Source organism: Kogia breviceps, chromosome 9, assembly GCF_026419965.1.
Source record: "Kogia breviceps isolate mKogBre1 chromosome 9, mKogBre1 haplotype 1, whole genome shotgun sequence".
NCBI classification, from domain to species: Eukaryota; Metazoa; Chordata; class Mammalia; order Artiodactyla; family Physeteridae; genus Kogia; species Kogia breviceps.
Genome location: NC_081318.1, coordinates 75,042,807 through 75,066,149, shown reverse-complemented (window position 1 = coordinate 75,066,149; position 23,343 = coordinate 75,042,807). Strand labels below are relative to the sequence as shown.

General features: G+C 42.1%; 1 protein-coding gene across 1 annotated transcript; it reads left to right on the top strand.

Moving 5' to 3' along the window:
* The first annotated feature begins 403 nt into the window (after positions 1-403).
* Positions 404-2,315, top strand: LOC131762538 (cytosol aminopeptidase). Its single transcript, XM_059074173.1, has one exon. The coding sequence runs from the start codon at positions 462-464 to the stop codon at positions 1,926-1,928; it is 1,467 nt and encodes a 488-aa protein (XP_058930156.1). The 5' UTR covers positions 404-461; the 3' UTR covers positions 1,929-2,315.
* Positions 2,316-23,343: the final 21,028 nt, after the last annotated feature.

Here is a 23,343-nt window from a genome sequence, read left to right as displayed (position 1 = left end):
CCTCAATCTGCCTGCTCTTTGCCCTGATTGTTCAGCTTTGTCTTGGAGATGTCCCAGCTGCTTCCAATAAACTTTATTCTGCGCTCAGGCCAGTTGGAGTAGGATTTTGTCAACTGCAACTAATAGAGCTTTAAATAAGGCAGAAATGATCTTCAGGGCTTTTTCTGAGCTCTAATACTACAGCAATGGTTCTCCAAGTATGGTCTTCCCACCAGCAGCATTAACTTCACTTGGGAACTTGTCAGAAATGCCGGTTCTCGGGCCCCACCCCAGACCTATTAAATCAGAAACTCTAAGGGTGGGACCCAGCAATTTGTTTTTTTACAAGCCTTCCAGGTAATTCTGTTGTGTGCTCAAGTTTACGAACTGCTGTATACTATTCTAAAAGGGTTATGTTGAGACTCGCCGTCCGACATCTGAGCGTGAAGCATTTCTGGGGACCCGGTCCAGCCGCCGCAGACATGACGAAGGGCCTTGTTTTAGGAATCTATAGCAAAGAAAAAGAAGATGATGTGCCCCAGTTTACAAGCGCAGGAGAGAATTTTAATAAATTGGTGTCTGGAAAGCTGAGAGAAGTCTTGAATATATCTGGACCACCCCTGAAGGCAGGCAAAACCCGAACCTTTTATGGTCTGCATGAGGACTTCCCCAGCGTGGTGGTGGTTGGCCTCGGCAAAAGGACGGCCGGAGTCGACGAACAGGAAAACTGGCACGGAGGCAAGGAGAACATCAGGGCCGCTGCAGCAGCGGGGTGCAGACAGGTTCAGGACCTGGAGATCCCGTCCGTGGAGGTGGACCCCTGCGGAGATGCCCAGGCGGCTGCGGAAGGAGCGGTGCTTGGGCTCTATGAGTATGACGACCTGAAGCAGAAAAAGAAGGTGGCCGTGTCAGTGAAGCTACATGGAAGTGGGGATCAGGAGGCCTGGCAAAGGGGAGTCCTCTTTGCTTCTGGGCAGAACCTGGCACGCCACTTGATGGAGACGCCTGCCAATGAGATGACGCCAACCAGATTTGCGGAAATTATCGAGAAGAATCTCAAAAGTGCTAGTAGTAAAACACACGTCCACATCAGACCCAAGCCTTGGATTGAGGAACAGGAAATGGGATCATTCCTCAGTGTGGCCAAAGGGTCCGAAGAACCTCCAGTCTTCCTGGAAATTCACTACAAAGGCAGCCCCAATGCAAGTGAACCTCCCTTGGTGTTTGTTGGGAAGGGGATTACCTTTGACAGTGGTGGCATCTCCATCAAGGCGGCTGCAAACATGGACCTCATGAGGGCTGACATGGGAGGAGCCGCCACTATCTGTGCGGCCATCGTGTCTGCTGCCAAGCTCGACCTGCCCATCAACGTCGTAGGTTTGGCCCCTCTTTGTGAAAATATGCCCAGCGGGAAGGCCAACAAGCCTGGGGATGTTGTTAGAGCCAAGAACGGGAAGACCATACAGGTGGATAACACTGATGCTGAGGGGAGACTCATCCTGGCCGATGCGCTCTGCTACGCGCACACTTTTAACCCAAAGGTCATCATCAATGCCGCCACCCTGACAGGTGCCATGGACGTAGCTTTGGGGTCTGGTGCCACTGGGGTCTTTACCAATTCTTCCTGGCTGTGGAACAAACTATTTGAGGCCAGCATTGAAACGGGAGACCGTGTCTGGAGGATGCCTCTCTTTGAACATTACACAAGACAGGTTGTAGATTGCCAGCTTGCTGATGTTAATAACATCGGGAAATATAGATCTGCAGGAGCATGTACGGCTGCAGCGTTTCTGAAAGAATTCATGACTCATCCTAAGTGGGCGCATTTAGACATAGCAGGTGTAATGACCAACAAAGATGAGGTTCCTTATCTGCGCAAAGGCATGGCTGGGAGGCCCACGAGGACCCTGATTGAGTTCCTGCTTCGGTTCAGTCAAGACAGTGCTTAGTTCAGATGCTCTAAAATGACTTCATTCTGTCTTAAACAGGCAGTAGAGCTTCAGAATACTTTTGAATGAATAGATAAAAATCTTTTAAGGGAAACAAAGGATGGTATTTAAAAACATAGAACAAAATGAAATTTGTATGCCTTGAGTTGTTTTTCATTTTATGCAGAGATTTATAAAGGTAAAGCTAATATCTTGCTTGGCAAAGATTTTTAAGATACTCTATCTTAAATGAATAATGATGATTTTTTAAAAGCTACCTAATCATTTTTCAGAGTATATGTTTGTAATTGAGGAGCAAAATTGTTTTTCAGATTTGTGATGCTGGGAATATGAACAAACTAAAAGTTGCTCTGCAGCTGTCAGAAACAATAAATCCAACTTCTTGTGCTCCCTGGTATGGCTCTGATTTACTTATATATTATAAACCCAGTGATGCTATAAAAAAAAAAAAAAAAAAAAAAAAAAAAAAAAAAAAAGGGTTATGTTTTACGTAAGAAAGACATTTTAATAACAAGTGGTACAATTTTCTTTTCTAAGTTACTAGATTGAAGGTCAAAAGATGATTTTTATTGGTTAAAAAAAGTTAATTTTTAGGGCTTCCCTGGTGGCGCAGTGGTTGAGAGTCCGCCTGCCAATGCAGAGGACGCGGGTTCGTGCCCCGGTCCGGGAAGATCCCACATGCCGCGGAGCGGCTGGGCCCGTGAGCCATGGCCGCTGAACCTGCGCATCCGGAGCCTGTGCTCCGCAACGGGAGAGGCCACAGTAGTGAGAGGGCCGCGTACCGCAAAAAAAAAAAAAAAAAAAAGTTAAATTTTAAAATTAACATATATTACTTTTACAACTTGAAAGAAATTAACAACAAATTTTGTTTTTAAAAATTTTTGTTTCAGTGGACTAAGACTGCCATTTCAAGGATTAGCCTAAAAGAATAGAAGGAAAGTGTGAAGAATGAAAATGCTGCCAATAAAGGACAGAAAGTAAGCACCAGATAATTTCAAAATGGTGAAAGGCTGGAAGGGAATATAGAACAGATAACCCAGATGCTGTGTGGTTTTGCACTGGAGAGGATTTCGCAAAATGTGCCATTAAACACTGAAATGACTAATAATTTATGGCATTGGGAAACTGTGAAGTAATGATCGATTTACATAAGTACAGTAAAAAGTGAAATAGGAAACTCTGACTTAACTTCATCCTGACAGTTTTCACTGTTAGGTTTGGAGAGATAAGTTTGGACGGGAATTTTCACTGTACTAGGATCTTAAACAGGCAGTTGGAATGGATAGGGCTCATTTGTAGGTTGGTTGTTTGAAACTAACGTATTGTTTTCCTATGGAAAATCATACTGTTGGAGAGCAGACTTCAGGGAGCACAGGGGAATCCTTAATGGAAGGAAATGGCAGTGCTGGTAATAACGCAGGTCCCTGGGAGGGCGGGTCCCATGAGATGCCCTGCACTTTAACAGTTCTCTCAGCAGCCCCTAGAGGACAACCTCTGGGCTGGGGTTAGAGAAAGCGGAGTGATGGAGAAAGGGAACCAGGGGAGGGTGGGGAGTCCTCTGGGGGAAGGAATGGGGGTTCCCTTTGCAGAAGTGTCAACAGTACGGGGACAAAGGGTTCTGCAGTTGAGTGTCCAAATATGTGTATTATTAGTAAATTGGATAACCGAAAGTTGGGAACTGCCCCTATTTGCTGTTGGATGCTGTGTCTATTGTGGTGTCAACCTCTGAAATAAGCCTGAAGAGTGGTTACACTTGCTGGCTCTGCAGTCAGATGGATCCTGGTTTCAATACCAATTCCATGTGACCTTGGGCTGGTCACTAAAACGTGCTGTGTCTTCACGTCCTCATCTGTGAAAGGGAGGTGATGGTGATGATGGTGTGTACCAGACAAAGTTGCTGTCAGAATTCAAAGAGAGAATTTATGTAAAGCACTTAACACACTGAGCATTTAATGTATGTTAGATACTGTAATATTAGTCCCCGAGATGCTTTAGTTAAATGATTCTTGATCTTTTTGAAAAAGAAAATGATAGATTGGAGTTTAGAGTGGTTGATTAAGACACATAAGAAGTATAAAGAGGACTCTAATAGTTGTGGGAAATTGTGTTGTGCTCTCTTCTATGAGCTGGTGACCCCCATCGCTGAATCTTCACAAAAGATTCCACCAATTGAAAATCTCACTAGGAATGTGTTCCATAGGAATTTAGGAATTCTAGAGAAAGTAAATATAGGAAAAATTTTGATAACAGTTCATGATGTAGAAAAGATGTTTATTATTACAGTGCTTATTTCCTTCAGTATGATTGCCATTTGAAGGTAATAGGATCTAAAAACTAAAACAAAACAAAGCCAAAACAAGCCCTTCCTAATAGTGCAGGGAAACTGGCCTGGGTATATTTAGTCATGTGTCTTGCTCTTCTGACAGCCCCAACTGCTGAAAATATTCATGAATGTGGTTTTGCCTTCATGGTCCTGGGTAAATACGGGTAATACACTGCCCTTCCGGGCTTTAAAAATGCTTTGAAAGGCCTGAAAGTTTACAGCCATTTGGCTCTGACACAGGGTTTCCCAGGGCCCTCGCGGTGTGTGGGCAAAGCATCTTTGTTGTGCGGAATTTGGGAGTGTGCTGGCTACAGCCAGTATCATCTAGAAAAAACTGCCGAAGAAGGAGCCCTTGAGCCACGGGTGTCTGTCCCAGGGATTTGGAGCACTTCCCCGAGTGGTGTTTCTGTCTTCCAGCAGGGAGACACAAGTGGGTTCCGTTGGTGGCTCTTCTATGCACTGCAAATGAGTCCATATCAGTAACACACCCTTAAAGTCCAAGCATTTACAGAATAAGGGAACAAACTTCAAAAGAACATGAATCTTTGCCTCAGATGGAGTTTGAGAGCTCTCTTGCTATTTCTCTGGGTCTGTTCTGGTTAAGTGTAGATCCTCAGGCACTGCATGGGTCCCCTAAGAGTGCCAAGATGTTGGGTTCAGACTAGAGTGAGCTCAAGGTAGTAGCTGAGTCATACAGAGACAAAAGCTCTGGAGTCAGCAGGCCAGGGGTCCTGGGTCTGGCTGGCTCACTTGTTAATGTAGTCATGTAACCGTTGCCAGTCAAGGAGCACCTCCAGTTAGGGCCCAGTTCAAGTGGTTTTCTGAAGAAGGAGTTTGTGCCTAGAACTCTCCCCATGGATGCCTTACATTGGAAGCAATAACTTTCTGTATTGACTCTCAGACAGACCCTGATAGTACCTGACAGTTTGCTTGGGGTATAAGCCCTCCTAAGAGTGCTCACAGTTTAATAAGAAGCAGTTGGAGACCTAAGCAGATTGTTAGGCAAAGAAATAGATCTTTATGTACTTTGGGTGCAAGGGCAGCTGATGTGGGAAATACTTTCGAATACACAGTGCTGCCTGGTAATCCCAAATGACTTTCATTATGCTTGCCTAACTGGACTGACTTTTCTCTTCTGCAAAACGGGGATAGCAACCCTTGACTCTGCTGACTCAGAAGGATACGTAATGACAAAAAGAGATAACAGACATGAACTTTTAAAAGTATTGACACCAGGGCATTTTATTGTAATTTTTAATAGGCAGCAATGTGGCGTTAAGGAAAAAAGCATAAATTTTGGAGTCAGGCCGATATGGGTTCTGTCTGCTCTGTGTTAGCTGTGTGTCAAATCACTGAACCTCTGTGAGCTTGGTTTTTTACCTGTAAATAGGGATGATGGGCCCCACCTCCCAAGTTAATTGTGAGGTGAGTGAGAATAGGATGCTGTTTTGTGCTCTTCATGGTGTTGGCACCATAAATGCTGGCTGTTATCATTCCTCAGAGTACCATGCAAATGGGTGGTTTTATTATCTACAAAGGGGCAGTTACGGTAGGAAATCTGGTCTAGTCTCAGGTTGATGGAAGGCTGCAGGACCTTTGAGGATCCACGGGAGCTCTGGGGTGCCCCACAGAATGCAGTCTGAACTGAACTAGGAGAGCTGTGAGCTCCATTTCACATCCGAGGCTGGGCTTCTAGGTGGCTTCCTTGGCACCTTTGACCATTATTCTCCAGTTACCTTATCTTTCAGGCATTCCTTAAAATACCAGCTTTGAGTAGATGGAGCCCAGTCTGTCTTATTCCCTAGTATATCCCCAGCTCTCTGTACAGGGCATGGGACACAGTAAGGGATCTACCAACAGTAATTAAATAGACAAATGACCAGGGTCAGCCATCTGCACTAGCATGGGCTCCTCCACAAAGTCAAGTCTGAACCTGAGCTCCAGGAAATTAGGATTGGGTGAAGGATTTCTGGTCGCACAATGCGAACTTAATATCCAGAGGGTACTGAGGGCAAAGAAAGTAGAGTGGAATACATGGGAATGATTGTGTGCTCCTTTCTACCCCATGTCATCCTGGAAAAGTCATGTGTCTTGACGTTCAGAGCTGAAGGAAGTAAGGAAAACATTAGCTTGTACGTCAGGAAGGCAGATGCATGTCACTACTTATTGACACTTTGGGAAACGGGTCCAGGGATCATTCATTCATTCAACAAATGTTTATTGAGGCCCTATTTTGTGCCAAGCATTATTCTAGGCACTCAAGATATATCAGTGAACAAATCGGACAAAATCCTTGTTCTCAGGGAGTTGCCATTCAAGTGGGGCAAATAGACTGTAAGCAAAGAGATCAATAGCAAAGGTAGGTGATGGAAATATGATGAAGAAAACTAAGGCAGTGTTAGGGGATGGAGAAAGGCAAGGGGTGCCATTTTCGCTATAGGATGGTCAGGAGAGGGCTTCCTTGAGGGGAAGCGGTGTGCACAGAGACGTGCATGAAGGGATCATAATAACGTCTCAACGGAGTGCAAGAGGCTGAGGGAGAAGTGAGTGTAAAGGGCCCGAGGAGGGGGACTGATTAGCATGTTCAAGCGACAGCCAGAGGGCCTCTCGGGCTCAAGAGTGTGCAGAGGGGAGAGTGATGCAGAATGACGCTGGCAGGAAAAGTAGGAGCCAGGTCCCAGAGTACATTTTAGGCCAAGGCCAGGACTTCGGGTTTATTCTAAGAGTGACGAGAGAACTTTGAGCAGAGGAGTGATTTCCATTCTTAGAGGACTCTGGCTGCTGCCCAGCTGCTCCTGCGGAAGCTCTGGTGAGCAGGAACTGCGGCTCGGGTAAGGATGCAAGGGACAGAAGCAATAATAAATGAAGAAATGTGGGATATAATGTGGTGACTGAGCTGACGGGATTTGCCAATGGATTGGACATAGCATTTAAGAAGAAGAGATCAAGGGTGACTCTAAGATGTTTTACCTAATCAGGAGGAAGAATTTTCCTGAGATGGGCTGTACAAGGCAGGGGCAGGTTTTGTGAGGGGAAATGAAGGATTTGGTTTGGAGTACTATGATAGTCACCTATTGCTATGCAACAAACCACCCCAAGACTTGGCGACTTAAAACTACAATGTATTGTTATCTTTCATGTTTCTCAAATTTGACCAGGCTCAGCTCGGTGATTCTTGGTTGTTTGTCTCTGGCAGTTGCAGTGAGACATGTGGGGCTCATTCCTATGGCCAACAGGTGATGCTGGCCATTTGCTGGGAGCTCAGCTGGAGCCATCAATGGCAGTGCCAGCACATGTTGCTTGACCTTTTTACAGTAGGGCAGCTGGCTTCCAAGAGCGAGTATCCCAGGTAGTTGCATTCCGAGAGAGCCAGGCAGAAGTTCCACCGTGGATTCTTATGACCTAGCTCTACAAGTGGCAAACTGTACCTGTGCTCTATTTTACTGGTGAAGTAAGCCACTAAGGCCAGTGCGTGTTCAAGGGAAGGGGAGTAGGACTTCACCTCTTGATGCAAGGAGCAGCATCCATGTACAGGGAGGGAGAGAGCTGTTGGCAGTCAACTTGGGATACCATCTATCATTGATGCCCTGAGTTTGAGATGTGTACTGATATTCAAGTTTGAAAATGAGAAAGAGATTGGGTCTCTGGAAATTGGGCAGAAAAATTCTCTTCAAGATCTTTAGATTCAGAGACTTGATATGTTAAATTAGAAACAAATTACTCTCCTGCCTTTTTTTTAAAAAAGTTACCTGATTAGCACTATGTGATTCTATTGGATATGTCTGTGGTAGATAATAAATGAAACTGCATCTTAAAAATCATCATCAATATTTATTAATTACTTAACACAATGCCTGATACAGTAGACATATAATAAGTGTTAATCATTATTATTAGCTAGTACTTTTTTTTTACACTTCCTATTCACATTCTTTCTAAACTGCTCAAATATCCCATGTTGTCTCTGTGTCATGCATTAGTCTGACTCCAATCACATTGGGTTGATTGCTCCTGATCTTGTAAAACAGTTCAGATGAGCTTCTCTTTCATTTAAACCCATTATTAATATGTGCACCATTTCTCAACCTGGCATATTTGAATCTTTCTCTTCCCAAAATCTATGGGAATTACATATTTTTGGATTTTCATATTTATGATCATCTTAAAGTAATAGCACATTCTGGAACTCTTGGACTACTCCTTTTATTGAAGTACTCCATGCAATTTCATAGGGGCATTTGCATTGTACATATGTCGTGTTAATACCAAGTAAAAATTACGTTACATTAATGCACTCTGAAGTTTTGCAGTCATTCCATAAAGAAAGGTGGTGGGAGAATGGAATGGCTCCATCACTGGCATGTGAAACTGTAAGGACCCCAGAGCTGGCCATTAGTTCATATTCACAAAGTCAGTGGCTATATTGTGAAATCTCATCTTTTAATATACAAATTAGCAATGGTTAGATAGCAGTAAATGCAGTAGTGAAAAACAAAGAATTTTTTGGTTAATTAGTGTTTTTTAATTTCAATATTGTATTTTGGAGTGTGTGCATTGGCCCTTCAAGATAATGGGTCAGTTGTTAAAAAAGAGCTTATTTTTTAAAAAGGTAAACAATGAGGATAGTAACAATAAAAGTTCAAATGATGATCCAAGTTTTCTACAAGTGATATGAAACTCTAGTAACCAAACACTGACAATTCGGTGGCAGTAAATAACATCATCTATTACTCTCCGTTAATGTCAATAATTTGCACTTTATTGGTTTTGTAGCTTAGTTTGTATTTAATTTGTAAACTTGATTTAGTTTTAGATTTGCATAAGAGCTGTAAGCATAAGGCATTTACACTTCATTCATCATAAAGAAACATTATAATTAAAATGATTTAAATGAACACTGACAATTTAAAATATTTTTCCTTAAACTGGTTGCTTCATTACTCATATTTAAGAAACACTGACTTAGTGAATAAGCTTGTATAAATCCAATTAACTAACAGTCTCATCACAGTCGAAGAAGGAAAAGAACAAAACAGCTCAGGGCCCATTTTTTCCTCCCAGAGATGTTTATAGGCTTGTAAAATTCTGGATCCAGTTGTTGTTTTTTTAAAGACTTTTTATTTGTTTTGCCTGTGTAGAACATAGGAGAAATTTGAACATCCATTTTTGGGTGGTTTTTATGGTCTTTAGAGAATTTTGCTCCTTGTACTCCAATTATATCAATCGACTTTCAGTTCCAAGAATGTACCAAGCTCTTTGCCACTTCAGCACCTTTGTACTTGGCTGTGTCTTCTGTCCAATCTAGAACACCTTCCCTTGGCTTTTTGTGTAGCTCAGGCTTTTTATTAGGTCTCTGCTTAAATGTCCCTTCCTCAGAATGCTCCTGCATGATCACTTCTGTCTGAAAGAGGCTCCTCTTATTTTCCTTCTTCACCTTCTTTATTTCCCTCATAGTGCTTACAGGATCTGTCACGATTTAAGGTGTTTATTTCACTTTGCCGCTGCCTGACTCCCTCTTTAGACTGTGAGTTATAAGAGGGAAGATTGCGTGTCTGTCTTTTTGACCATTGTAGCATCTAGCACACTGTATGGCACACAACAGGGACCCAGTAAGCACTGATTAAATTGGGAAATACAGTAATCACTGCTTTTATGACAGTGTATGGCATCTATGAAGCCACTGTAAAAGTAACGAGGACTTATTCAATGGTGAAAAACATTCAATTAATTAATTAAAAAAAAATTATAAGGTCTAGGTGTATTGGTGGTGTTGAGTGGTGCAAAACAACCAAAAGTAGGAATCAACTTCTCAACAGAGCTACAGCTTTTCTCTTTGAGCTATAAATACTCAATTATTCTCCTGATTCCTATGGGTTGTCTGTCCCCATGGTTTGATAAAGAGGTAAGAGGTAAATACTGCTCCCTTAACAGCCCTCTTCTATCAGACAATGGCCAGGATGAGTGCCTTAATCAGGATGAGAGCTATGAAAGTCAATACTCAATGGAGTCAGAGATAAAAATAATGACTAGTTTTTAAACCTTGGCTTTTTTTTAACATCTTTATTGGAGTATAATTGCTTTACAATGGTGTGTTAGTTTCTGCTTTATAACAAACTGAATCAGCTATACATATACATATGTCCCCATATATCCTCCCTCTTGCGTCTCCCTCCCACCGTCCCAATCCCACCCCTCTAGGTGGTCACAAAGCACCCAGCTGATCTCCCTGTGCTATGTGGCTGCTTCCCACTAGCTATCTATTTTACATTTGGCAGTGTATATATGTCCATGCCACTCTCTCACTTCATCCCAGCTTACCCTTCCCCCTCCCCATGTCCTCAAGTCCATTCTCTATGTCTCCATCTTTATTCCTATCCTGCCCCTAGGTTCTTCAGAACCATTTCTTTTTTAATATTCCATATATATGTGTTAGCATACGGTATTTGTTTTTCTCTTTCTGACTTATTTCACTCTGTATGACAGTCTCTAGGTCCATCCACCTCACTGCAAATAACTTAGTTTCGTTTCTTTTTATGGCTGAGTAATATTCCATTGTACATATGTGCCACATCTTCTTTATCCATTTATCTGTCAATGGACACTTAGGTTGCTTCCATGTCCTGGCTATTGTAAATAGAGCTGCAATGAACATTGTGGTACATGACTCTTTTTGAATTATGGTTTTCTCAGGTAAACCTTGGCTTTTTATCCATTCATCTTAGAATCCTGTTGAGTTATGTATCAGATATTTACCATTTTCACTGACTCTCACATGCACATTTTCCCCACCTTTTAATATCTCTGCAATTGAGATGCATCACAATTTATGTCATGTCATGGTTTGCTTGGTGGCCTTTTTCTTTTTAAATTATGTATAGACAATGTGCATCTTAAAATCAGTGACATTTTACAGTCAATAAAATAAAGTAACTCTCTCCTTTTTTGAGGCAATTGTCTAATATTCATTGGTTAAGTGGAGGAATTTGAAGCAATTTCTAGGAGTCAGCCACTGTAGCAACTTTTCAGCAAACAAATGACCATCAACATTTCCAGGACAGTCATGATGCTCTTTCAGCCAGGGAGTGGAGTCTGTTTTTCACTTGAACTTAGGTGACCATGTGATTTACTTTGATCAATAGAACAGGGGAGACACTGTGAGACTTCTGGGCTGTAAAAGGACTTCCAGTTCTTTTGGAGAGCCAGCAACCTGCATGTAACTAAGACTGCTGAATGAGGAGTGACCACATGGAGAGAGAGGAACTTGGAGGAGAAGGGAGGTCCTTCAGCCATCGATGCCCCGAGCACGTGAGTGAGACCATCTTGCATCTTCTAGCCCCAGTCGATCTGCCTCAAATAATACCATGTGAAGCAGAGGTAAACAGTCCCCACTGAGCCTGATCTGAATCCTGACCCCCAGAATCATGAACAATAACTCGGTTTTTGTTTGAAGCCACTAAATTTTAGGGTGGTTTGTTAGGTGGTAATACATAACTGAGACAGCAATTGATTTAGGACTTAAATCCTACCAACTATTTTTCAATTTTCCCCAATTTGGAGCAAATTCTCCCCCTCAGATAAAGAAATATCCTTCAATGGTATGAGCCTTAGGAAAACTGCCCATGTTTCTTCCTGATCAGATTTCCTGGCACTAACAAAACAATCCATGAAGTACTATGAGAAGTCACAGTCCAAAAAGAAATCCTGCTGGGATCATCATTTCCTCAAATCACCTTCCCACTTACAATTGTTTCTACTCAATGTGATGGTGCTTCATTGGGTATCTGGGACTCCTAAAGTGTGTTTTCCTACATAAACTAATGTAAAACTACATAATCACCAGGGAACCACCTCTAAAAATGTCCAGTGCTTCTAAACAAGAAATGATTACCTAGCCATGGCAATTCTATAAGAGGACAAGTATTGAATGATAACTGTTGTTCAAGACCATGATTACCCAGAGAAACTGAACTGGTTCCAAAAAACCTCAGAACTACTAGGGCATAAGATGTGTTTGCCGAAGCAGCAGTCATAGTGGAGGCATATCTCCTGAGAATGGCCAGTCAGAACAACTAAACCTGCTGACCAAGCAGGATATCCTCAGTGTGTGTGCAGCAGTTTCTCAATAGGAAGCATGAGAATCAGGAACATTACAAAAGGGAGGGCAAGAACTCTGAAAGATTAATATCCGGTAAGGTGTGATAGGGAAACTTAAGCTAGTTAGTTTGCAGTAACAACCTCAGAATGGAAAGCTATTTTGGTAGCCAAATGTGGAAAGTTAACGTTAACTGAGTAAAACCATGGGGTCATAAAGATAGGAATGTGCATGAATTCATGAGTCTGGTTTTCCTAAGCTTATTTGCTCTTTCAGAAGAAAATTTCCTCTATTGCTCCATGAAATATGAGTGTATACGTGTTTACACTTTAAAATAAGCCACATTAACTCTTAAGGTCCTATTATTCCTATTCCACAGCTTAATCCAGGTATGCAGTCCAATAATTATAATTGCTTTAACATTTCTTTAAAAGTAAACACACTACTTTTTCCTTTGTGTCTGCCTAACCTTCTTAATGGGACAATAAAATAGGGAATGAAATATCTCCTGCAGCCTTTGACTGGCACCTGAGACCTTCCCTGGGATCTAGCTGGGGTTATAAAACCTTCCATGAGTCCAAATCAATCTTTCAACCCAGAAAAACCCATCCATATGAAATCTGTGGACATCAATCTACTGATGGATATAATCAAGCTGCAGATTAATACTATTAGTAATTGTGATTTGGTGGAGAGTAATACTTGACTTTGGATTGCTACATAACACCCAGGAGAGACGTTAGCCCAGAAAGAAAACTATGGAACAGAATCACCAAGAAAAAGCAAACCACAAAGAAAGGAGAGAATGGTGTCAGTAAAGTTTAACCTGACGGTTACTGCTGTGAATTCAATGATTTTATTTGCAATGAGGCAGAAAGAAAGTATCCTTTCTTTCTGCCTCATTGCAAATACAAATACAAAAAGCACGTTATTTTGTCACTGTGGCAAAGACACATTGATCGACATTCAGTTGGCAACACCCTATTGAGGCCTCCTTGCCTTTTCCCTAGACCTCATCAGCAGGCCTGGGGTAGCAATGCCAGATATCATAGGCTATGCATTAAAAATCCTCATTCGAAGCTAAAAAGAACCACTATTGGTTTTTCTTCAAATAAATCTAGAAAAAAAAAATTTCACTTTCTCTTCCGGCAAAGGAAGTAGGGGAATTCACACCAAATCAGAGAGCCAAAGTTGAGTTCCCTGAGGTATGACTCTTCTCTCTTGACAGGAATAGCTTTAAGTAACTTTGGGGGTGACAGTGCAAGATGTCCTCGTGACCTCTCCCAGGTCCTGAACATTTCCCTCATAGCACGTGTTTTCACTTTTCTTTGTGATGCTCTGATGAAGGACCACGAATTAAGCCTACTTCTAAAGATGCAGATGGCCCCAGGAAAGTAGGTAGGGAGGCAGGAACACTGATTTCACCTGGTCCAGGGCTGAGCACAGAGAATGGGAAAAGGCAGGGCTCAGGAAATGTGTACTGAAAGCTTGAAGGTTGAACGTACATGGGACATTGATCTTGTTAGGACTCCCAGGTAGGGCACCAGAGCTAGGATAGTGAGGCCAAGGAGAAGGCCAGCTGAGGGCGGAGGAGATGACCCTGGGGAAATTATGACCTCAGTGACATAGGACAAGGACAATGGGAAGCACTGGGCATTCAGGGAGAGGGACCTTCCAAGATGGCACAGGGTGCAAAAGGTTGGTGGAAGGGGAACTTTCAAGGTGTGTGGGGGTCTCAGGTCAGCTTGATTTTCTGGAAGAGGATGAGGGAGTACTTCTCTTCCTCCCTCCTTCTGTGTCCAGGGGCTAAGACTCTGGTGGGAACTGTTGGTACCAAGACTTAAATTCATGCTGGACTTCTTTAACTTCTTTGGCATCTGTGGACAGGTTCTTCTAACTCAGTCACCCTTGTTAAACCATATTACATAGCACATGATATTCTGCAAACCACTGGCTTAGAAAAACAACTTGTGGACTGCTTTTAAAGTAAGACTGTCTATACCTCATTGCAGGTCAACCTCTTGTGGCTACACCCAGAGTCTTGCTAAAGTCAAGCCCCCTTGGTCAGCGTAGAGAGTCACAATTTGCTAATCAAGGTTGCGCTTGAAACAGTTGGGCAATGAACCAGTTTTCTTTATCTTCCTTTGCATTGTCAGTGGTCATCATGATTCATATGGCATAGTTCCTCGAAAGGCAAAGAAAAAAAGACAACAGAACAAAATACTTCATATTGCCTGTGGCTTATGCATACATATTTTAATATTATTTATAAGTGCATAGTTAAGAGTGTTTGGGTCTTAGAGTTGGAAGCATAAAATAAAACTATGGTAATTAAATATAGGTATTGGGTAATTGTATTTGTTTCTAATCTATTTTTTTAACAGACTTACTGCAAACAAAGTAAAAGATAGCGACTGTTAGTACAAAGCTGATTCCTCCAATGTGGAAGAATTAAGACTTTATAGGTATATACGTGACACACACCAATTAAAAGTCTTTTGATTATTTTTTGGATTAAATATTATGGATTAAAATCCTGAGACCTGAATCTTCTTGTAACAGTATCATTAGAAGAGAAAGTCCAATCAGGATGTAACAAGATTATAAGACCACTAATTCAGTGGTTCTCAAAGTGAAGACAGAGGACCCCTGGGGATCCCTGGGTTATCTTCAGGAAACTCACAAATCCCTGCCTTTTCCAACTGCATATTTGTGTAAGGCTGAATTTTCTTCATATTCTTCAGTTAAAACAGCATAACTAACAGATTGAAATGTGGAAGGAGGTGTGAGATTCTAGCTGTCCTCTCTAAGGCTAGACATTAAATAAATTTCCCAAAATATAATACATGACAGTCTTCTCACTACATTTTGGGGGAGGAAATATAGATTTCATGAAAAGTATGTTATTTATGTTAACATGTAAAGGGTTAGTTATTACATTAAATGAATGAACACAAAAATTACAAAAATTCCTCAGTTTTAATTTTTAACATGGTAAATATTAATAGATAGAACCCACATAAGTTTTAAGAGTGAAAAATGGTCCTGGCACTAAGATGTTTGTGAATTGCTGCATGAACCTGCCTCATTTTCCCCAAGTGACTTCCCTAAACTCTGTAACCATCTAAAGCCTATTTCTTCAGCTTAAGCTAGTTTCCACCTCCACCTCTTCCCAATTTCTCTCCAACCATATGCTCATGCCCAGGGATAATAAAAAAATTCAGCCACTGGTATGGTATGGAATCTCACCAATAAAAACATTTGTACAACCAGTAAGCACAGATTGTGGCTGAAAGCAGTGGGGTTAGTCCCACTCTCTGAGCTTCTAGACCCACCCACTGTAAATTCCACATGCCCGTGGGAAAGTGAGAATTCCCTGTCCCACCCAGCAAACTGCTCTGCTCACAGGTGAACCCTCAGGCTTAGCATAGTACCTGGTACACCATCAAGGGCTGAGCCCTGTATGCCTGAGCCCGTTATTTACCTGTCCTGAGTGCAAAAACTTTGCCTCACTAACAGTGGCCCTCCCACCAGTTTGGAGACACAGGAGGTAGGATTTCTCTGCAGTGACAAGAATGGAAAAGGTCACCAACCACTTTCATCGCAATCCTAATTTTCCCCAAGGAGATGGAGCTTCACGTGGTCTAATATTGTGCAGTGCCTTAAACACCGGGGTCAGATTTGTTTAGGTTTAAGGAATAGGTGAAATTCCTCAGAGTTCTTCGTTTAACCAAACCTCTTCAACCACTTCAGTTAAAACCTAGTTAGCATACTGCACAGAGTTCAGCAGAGCGAGCTTATCACCAAAAATTCATGGAATATGTACTTAAATGTCTTCTTTGGTGGGGTGAGCTTACTAGAACTGGGAGAACCAGATGCGGGGGGGATTTCTGAAGGTCTGAGGCCAGGCCGATGACTGCCAAGTCTGCCCACTTAGCTGGAGTTCTCCTGCAATGTGAACTTCCCCACGCACTTGCTCTTTTCCTCTGACTTGCTGCTCTGGGTTGATTGGTGTCCTCCAAAATCCATATGTTGACATGCTACGCCCCGTGACCTCAGAATGTGACCTCATTTGGAGACAGGGTCTTTACAGAGGTAATCCAATTCAACTGAGGTCATTAGGATGGGTGCAAACCCAATATGTCTGGTGTCCTTATAAAAAGGGGACGTTTGGACCCAAGGATGTGTACAGAGGGGAGACAGTGTAAAGATACAAGAAGAAGGCCATGTGAATATGAAGACAGGCATCTATAAGCCAAGGAGAGAGGCCTGGAACAGATCCTTCCCTCACAGCCCTCAGGAGGAACCGACCTTGCTTTTGGACTGCTCACCTCCAGAATTGTGAGGAAATCAATACCCAATGCTTAAGCCACCCAGTTTGTGGTTCTCTGTTACAGAAGCCCTAGCACACTGGCCTTCAGGTTTCCAGATCACAGCCCCACTTTCTCTCAGGGGAAGAATTCTAAGGAGTTCTTCATTTGAAAAAATGAGGTATAGAAGAATAAGGAGCACTTCCCTCCAGTAAAGCTCTGACAATTCCCTGAGCCACACATAGCTTATGAGACTGGCCTTTCCCTCCACCTTTGGACAGACAGGGACTTTGATGATAAATGAGCAGAAGAAAGTGTTAGGTGCCTTCAACGGTGGGAACTAGGGAGAGTGGCCTGGAAGATGGGCCCCTGCAGCCTCCATACAGCCCCGATGTGGGGGCCTCCTTCCCAGCCTCAGCCCTGCCTGAACCTGACCCCGCTGATGTGGGTTTCACGCATCTTGCACCATCTGTGCCGTCTCTAACCTGCAACAGTGTGAAGCCATGCAGGCTTTGATGTTGCTACTGACCTTAGCACGCCCCATCCCAGCGCGTCCTTTCCCGCAGTTCTCACACCCTCTCTTGCTTGGCACCTCCCCAGTGCCTTCATTCTCCTCATCACACACTGAGCAGACAGCCGTCTTTAGTCCCCTTCTGCATCGCTTCTGCTACTTTGTTGCCAAGCCTCGTGGATCCTTCTGATTCCCTCTCACTCTACCTCTCATTCTATGTGCACTGCCAGTGTCCTCGGTCAGGCCATTGATGGCCCATGTACGAACACTGGGCGACACTGTTTAAACAGCAAGGCTCTTTTGACTTGGGGACACCTGGAAGTATGGAGTGAAGGATATGGGGAGTTCAAAGAAGGGATGAGGTGAAGGTCAAGTATAGGCTTGTGAGTTAGGGACCAGGAAAGGCCAATGTGCGGGGCGATGGGGGTGGTGGTGAGGGCATCAAGTGCACAGATTTCACAGTAATAAAAAGAAGTTGAGGACTTCCCTGGTGGTGCAGTGGTTAAGAATCTGCCTGCCAATGCAGGGGACATGGGTTCGATCCCTGGTGCAGGAAGATACCACATGCCACGGAGAAACTAAACACGTGTGCCACAGCTACTGAGCCCATGTGCTGCAACTACTGAAGCCCATGTGTCCAGAGCCCGGGCTCCACAACAAGAGAAGCCACTGCTATAAGAAGCCCATGCAGTGCAACGAAGAGTAGCCCCAGCTTGCCGCAACTAGAGAAAGCCCACACGCAGCAACAAAGACCCAATGCAGCCAAAAAATAAATTTAAAAGTTAAAAAAAAATAAAGAAGTTGAAAGTTCAATGATTTGTTTTTGAGGAATTAAAAACTGGTATGAATGTCAAGAAATCAACAACTGCCACAGAACAGCAATACCAACATGTCACGCATCATTGCAGAAGCCTCCTCTTGGTCGCTTGAATTTCCTTCCTTGAATCTGGTACACACTACCACCATATTTAAATATGCAATTTTGGTTAAATGCACCATTTCATTTATCCATATAGGCAACACATATTTACTGACTATACTTCTCAGTGTTGAGATTTGGTAGGAAATAAGACTGACTGAATCCCTGTTACTTTCCTACCATCCTCTCCAACAACTCCTGCTCCGGATAATATTTTAAAATTGATTCTTATCCTCAACAAAATACTAGCAAACAGAAACCAACAGCACATTAAAAGGATCATACACCATGATCAAGTGGGGTTTATCCTAGGAATGCAAGAATTCTTCAATATATGCAAATCAATCAATGTGATACACCATATTAACAAACTGAAGGAGAAAAACCATATGATCATCTCAAAAATGCAGAAGAAGCTTTTGACAAAATTCAACACCCATTTATGATAAAAACCCTCCAGAAAGAAGGCATACAGGGAACTTACCTCAACGTAATAAAGGCCACATATGACAAACCCACAGCCAACATCGTTCTCAATGGTGAAAAACTGAAACCATTTCTTCTAAGATCAGGAACAAGACAAGGTTGTCCACTCTCACCACTATTATTAAACATAGGTTTGAAAGTTTTAGCCACAGCAATCAGAGAAGAAAAAGAAATAAAAGAAATACAAATCAGAAAAGAAGAAGTAAGGCTGTCACTGTTTGCAGATGACATGATACATACATAGAAAATCCTAAAGATGCTACCAGAAAACTACTAGAGCTAATCAATGAATTTGGTAAGGTAGCAGGATATAAAATTAATGCACAGAAATCTCTTGCATTCCTATACACTAATGATGAAAAATCTGAAGGAAAAATTAAGGAAACACTCCCACTTACCACTGCAAGAAAAAGAATAAAATACCTAGGAATAAACTACCTAAGGAGACAAAAGACCTGTATGCAGAAAACTCTAAGACACTGATGAAAGAAATTAAAGATGATACAAACAGAAGGAGAGATATACCATTCTTGGACTGGAAGAATCAACGTTGTGAAAATGACTTATACTACCCCAAGTAATCTACAGATACAGTGCAATCCCTATCAAACTACCAATAGCATTTTTTCACAGAACTAGAACAAAAAATTTCACAATTTGTATGGAAACACAGAAGACCCCAAATAGCCAAAGCAGTCTTGAGAAAGAAAAATGGAGCTGGAGGAATCAGACTCCTTGATTTCAGACTATACTACAAAGGTACAGTAATCAAGACAGTATGGCACTGGCACAAAAACAGAACTATAGATCAATGGAACAGGATAGAAAGCCCAGAGATAAACCCATGCACATATGGTCACCTTATTTTGGATAAAGGAGGCAAGAATGTACAATGGAGTAAAGACAGCCTCTTCAATAAGTGGTGCTGGGAAAACTGGACAGCTACATGTAAAAGAAGGAAATTAGAACACTCCCTAACACCATACACAAAAATAAACTCAAAATGGATTAAAGACCTAAATGTAAGGCCAGACACTATGAAACTCTTAGAGGAAAACAGGCAGAACACTCTATGACAAAAATCACAGCAAGATCCTTTTTGACCCACCTCCTAGAGAAATGGAAATAAAAACAAAAATAAACAAATGGGACCTAATGAAACTTAAAAGCTTTTGCACAGCAAAGGAAACCATAAACAAGATGAAAAGACAACCCTCAGAATGGGAGAAAATATCTGCAAATGAAGCAACTGACAAAGGATTAATTTCCAAACTTTACAAGCAGCTCATGCAGCTCAATATCACAAAAAACAAACAACCCAATCCCAAAATGGGCAGAAGACCTAAATAGACATTTCTCCAAAGAAGATATACAGATTGCCAGCAAACACGTGAAAGGATGCTCAACATCACTAATCTTTAGAGAAATGCAAATCAAAACTACAATGAGATATCACCTCACACTGGTTAGAATGGCCATCATCAAAAAATCTACAAACAATAATGCTGGAGAGGGTGTGGAGAAAATGGAACCCTCTTGCACTGTTAGTGGGAATGTAAATTGATACAGCCACTATGGAGAGCAGTATGGAGGTTCCTTAAAAAACTAAAAATAGAACGACCATACGACCCAGCAATCCCACTCCTGGGCATATACCCTGAGAAAACCGTAATTCAAAAAGAGTCATGTACCACAATGTTCATTGCAGCACTATTTACAATAGCCAGGACATGGAAGCAACCTAAGTGTCCATCGACAGATAATGGTTAAAGAAGTTGTGGCACATATGTACAATGGAATATTACTCAGCCATAAAAAGAAACGAAATTATCTGTAGTGAGGTGGATGGACCTATAGACTGTCATACAGAGTGAAATAAGTCGGAAAGAGAAAAATAAATACCGTATGCTAACACATACATATGGAATCTAAAAAAAAAAAAGGTTCTGAAGAACCTAGGGGCAGGACAGGAATAAAGAGGCAGATGTAGAGAATGGACCTTAGGACACGGGAGGGGGAAGGGTAAGCTGGGACGAAGTGAGAGAGTAGCATGGACATATATACACTACCAAATGTAAAATAGATAGCTAGTGGTAAGCAGCTGCATGGCACAGGGAGATCAGCTCAGTGCTTTGTGACCACATAGAGGGGTGGGATAGGGAGGGTGGGGATATATATATATATATATATATATATATATATATATGTATAGCTGATTCACTTTGTTATAAAGCAGAAACTAACACACCATTGTAAAGCAATTATACTCCAATAAAGATGTTAAAAAAATTGATTCTTAAAGAGTGAGTCACCAAATATATGTGTATACACACACTCATACCTACATATATACATACATATGACAAATATATTACTAAACTCCCAGATATAGACTTTTAATTCATTTATTATAATCAAAATGAAGATACTAAAGAGAAGATACATAAGGGTCCCTGAGGTGATGGGCTCTGTGAAAATTGATTATTTCCTTTGATGGATTTTTCATTTATAGAATGAAATGGAGAAATTATGGGGACATTTTGAAAACTGTAAGAATTATCCCCTCCATCATTCCATACTTTGGTTGTCAATGTTTTTCAAATTTTAAGCTTGAGAACTTTTAAGTTTGCCTTTCAAAGTTCATGTGAGGAGAACAAACTTAGCTGCTTGCTGCTGTGTCGGTATTGTTCTAACTCCTTAAAGTTGTAATATAAGTAGCTTTCATTTTTTAATTTTGAAAGGCAAAGAGATAAGCTGTTGTTTCCATCCTTCTCCCAATTCCCCATGTTCAGATAGTCCAAAGCACCAGTGAGGTGGGCAGTTCTCCTCTCCTCTCATCCAAGGCGAAGACAACTTTTTCTCTCAAATAAGAACCAAAAGTTTTCAGAGAAGTCCACCATTTCAAAATATTATCTGACATTTAAAAAAAAACGGAATCACACAGACCTCACAGAGGAGTCAGAGATAATAGTTTACACACTGCTGGGTATTTTCTGGTTTTAAACCAACTAAGACAAAAGTTTGGTCCATATTGGGCAAGCATGAAGATGAATACCATCTGTGATTAAGTTCTGGATTTGTCACGCTGCAGGTCTCCTTTCCACCATCCGCTGGCTTGCATAGACTTGGCAAGCGTCCAGGGGAGGCAGTGGGGGAGAGAGGAAACCAGTGGAAAACACCCAGTTTTGGTACTCACGTTTCCTAAAGGGCTAAGACTTGTCTGAACTTGTTTGAAACGTTTTGGAGAAATACCTCACACATGACAAATGGAGAAGTTCTGGTTACAGGAGTGGGAACTTATCTAGATTGTCCCTGGGGTCATAGGCAGGAGGGGACAAAAATGAGATGCCTTTGGTGACGGTGTCTCTATACGCAAACATGAAGAAACATGATAGAAAGATGGGTCCCAGGAGACTTAGCTCTTGTCCCTTAAATCCAGGCATCTTGCCTTCCCTTCAAGTTCCCAGGCCTCATGTGCAGTGATGCATGTGTCAGCCATTCTTGCCACGTGGTCTTAAAGTCAGCATTTATTGAATGAGCATTACCAGGTGCCAGGCCCTGAACTGTGCATTTTGCAAGCATTGTCTGGTGTAGTCTTCTTAGCACACATAGACTACTCGGCCTCGATTGGTAGAGAATAACACTGAGAACCAGAAAAGTTAAAAAAAATTGTCCAAAGTCACAGACTTGGTCTGTTTATCTCCCAGCACTTAGTACCAAATTCCTCAATGCTTTCACTAGTCTTGTTTTTTCATTCCCTTTCAAAATTTTCTACTGTACAGAGTATGTGCAGAAACTTTCCTGTGTGCCATTCATTCAAAATTCAACGAAACTTTCCAGAGAATTATTAGGTACTGGGTTTGTGCTAAACGGAGTGAAAACATATAGCCTCTGCACCAAAAAAGCTCATCCTCATTCATTCATTCATTCAACTATCCAGCAAACTTTTCTTAAGCACATCCTATGTCCCAGGCAGTGTAATGGAGGTGTTGAGGAAGAGTTTGATTCCGGATATAGTTTGACGTCAACAGATGTTCTGACAGACAGTAGTTTGGGTATCAGGGAAGGAAAAGGCATCAAGGACCAGACCATTGTCTTTGGCTGGGGCACCTGGGAAGATGGAGATGCTCTTTACCATTACAGGAAGACTTTCTGTGGAATCGCAGGGGGGGAGACCAGGCATTCTGTTTTAAGGAAGGCTGTGAGGCATCAAGTGGAGAGGCAATGCTGGGACTTGGGGATGTGGGCAGGGGTGCAGAAGAGAGGTCTGGGCTAGGATGCCAGCTGGGGAGTGCTCAGCGCACAGGTGCTATGGAAGGCCGCAGGATGGATGAAATCACCACGGGAGTGAGAAAAAGAGGAGAAGAAGCTGGAGAAGTCAGTGTTAAGAGGTTGGGGAGGGGCAGCAAAGGAGACAGAGGAGCAGCCCTGTAGTAGGAGGGCAGAGAGAGTGCAAGGTCCCCAAGGCCAGCGGAGCATGTGCGATGAGGAGTGTCCCAGTCTATCTGCTTGTCCACAGGGACAGGCACACCCCAAGTGGAAGTCATGTCTGAGCCTTACTCAGGGTCTAGGAGGCAGGAGTTAGTCAGACAAACAGTTTTAAGGCAGAGAAAGAGCTTCTCTTTTCCTGCCATAAGAAGAAAAAAGACTGTTTATGCAATTTTCATAATAGGGCCCTGTGAGAAGGACTGGTGTGAGTTCAATGATGAATGAAGGAGATTTTAGCAACATCAGCTAGTCACTTAGCCACTTCTTCATTTGCTGTGTACATGTG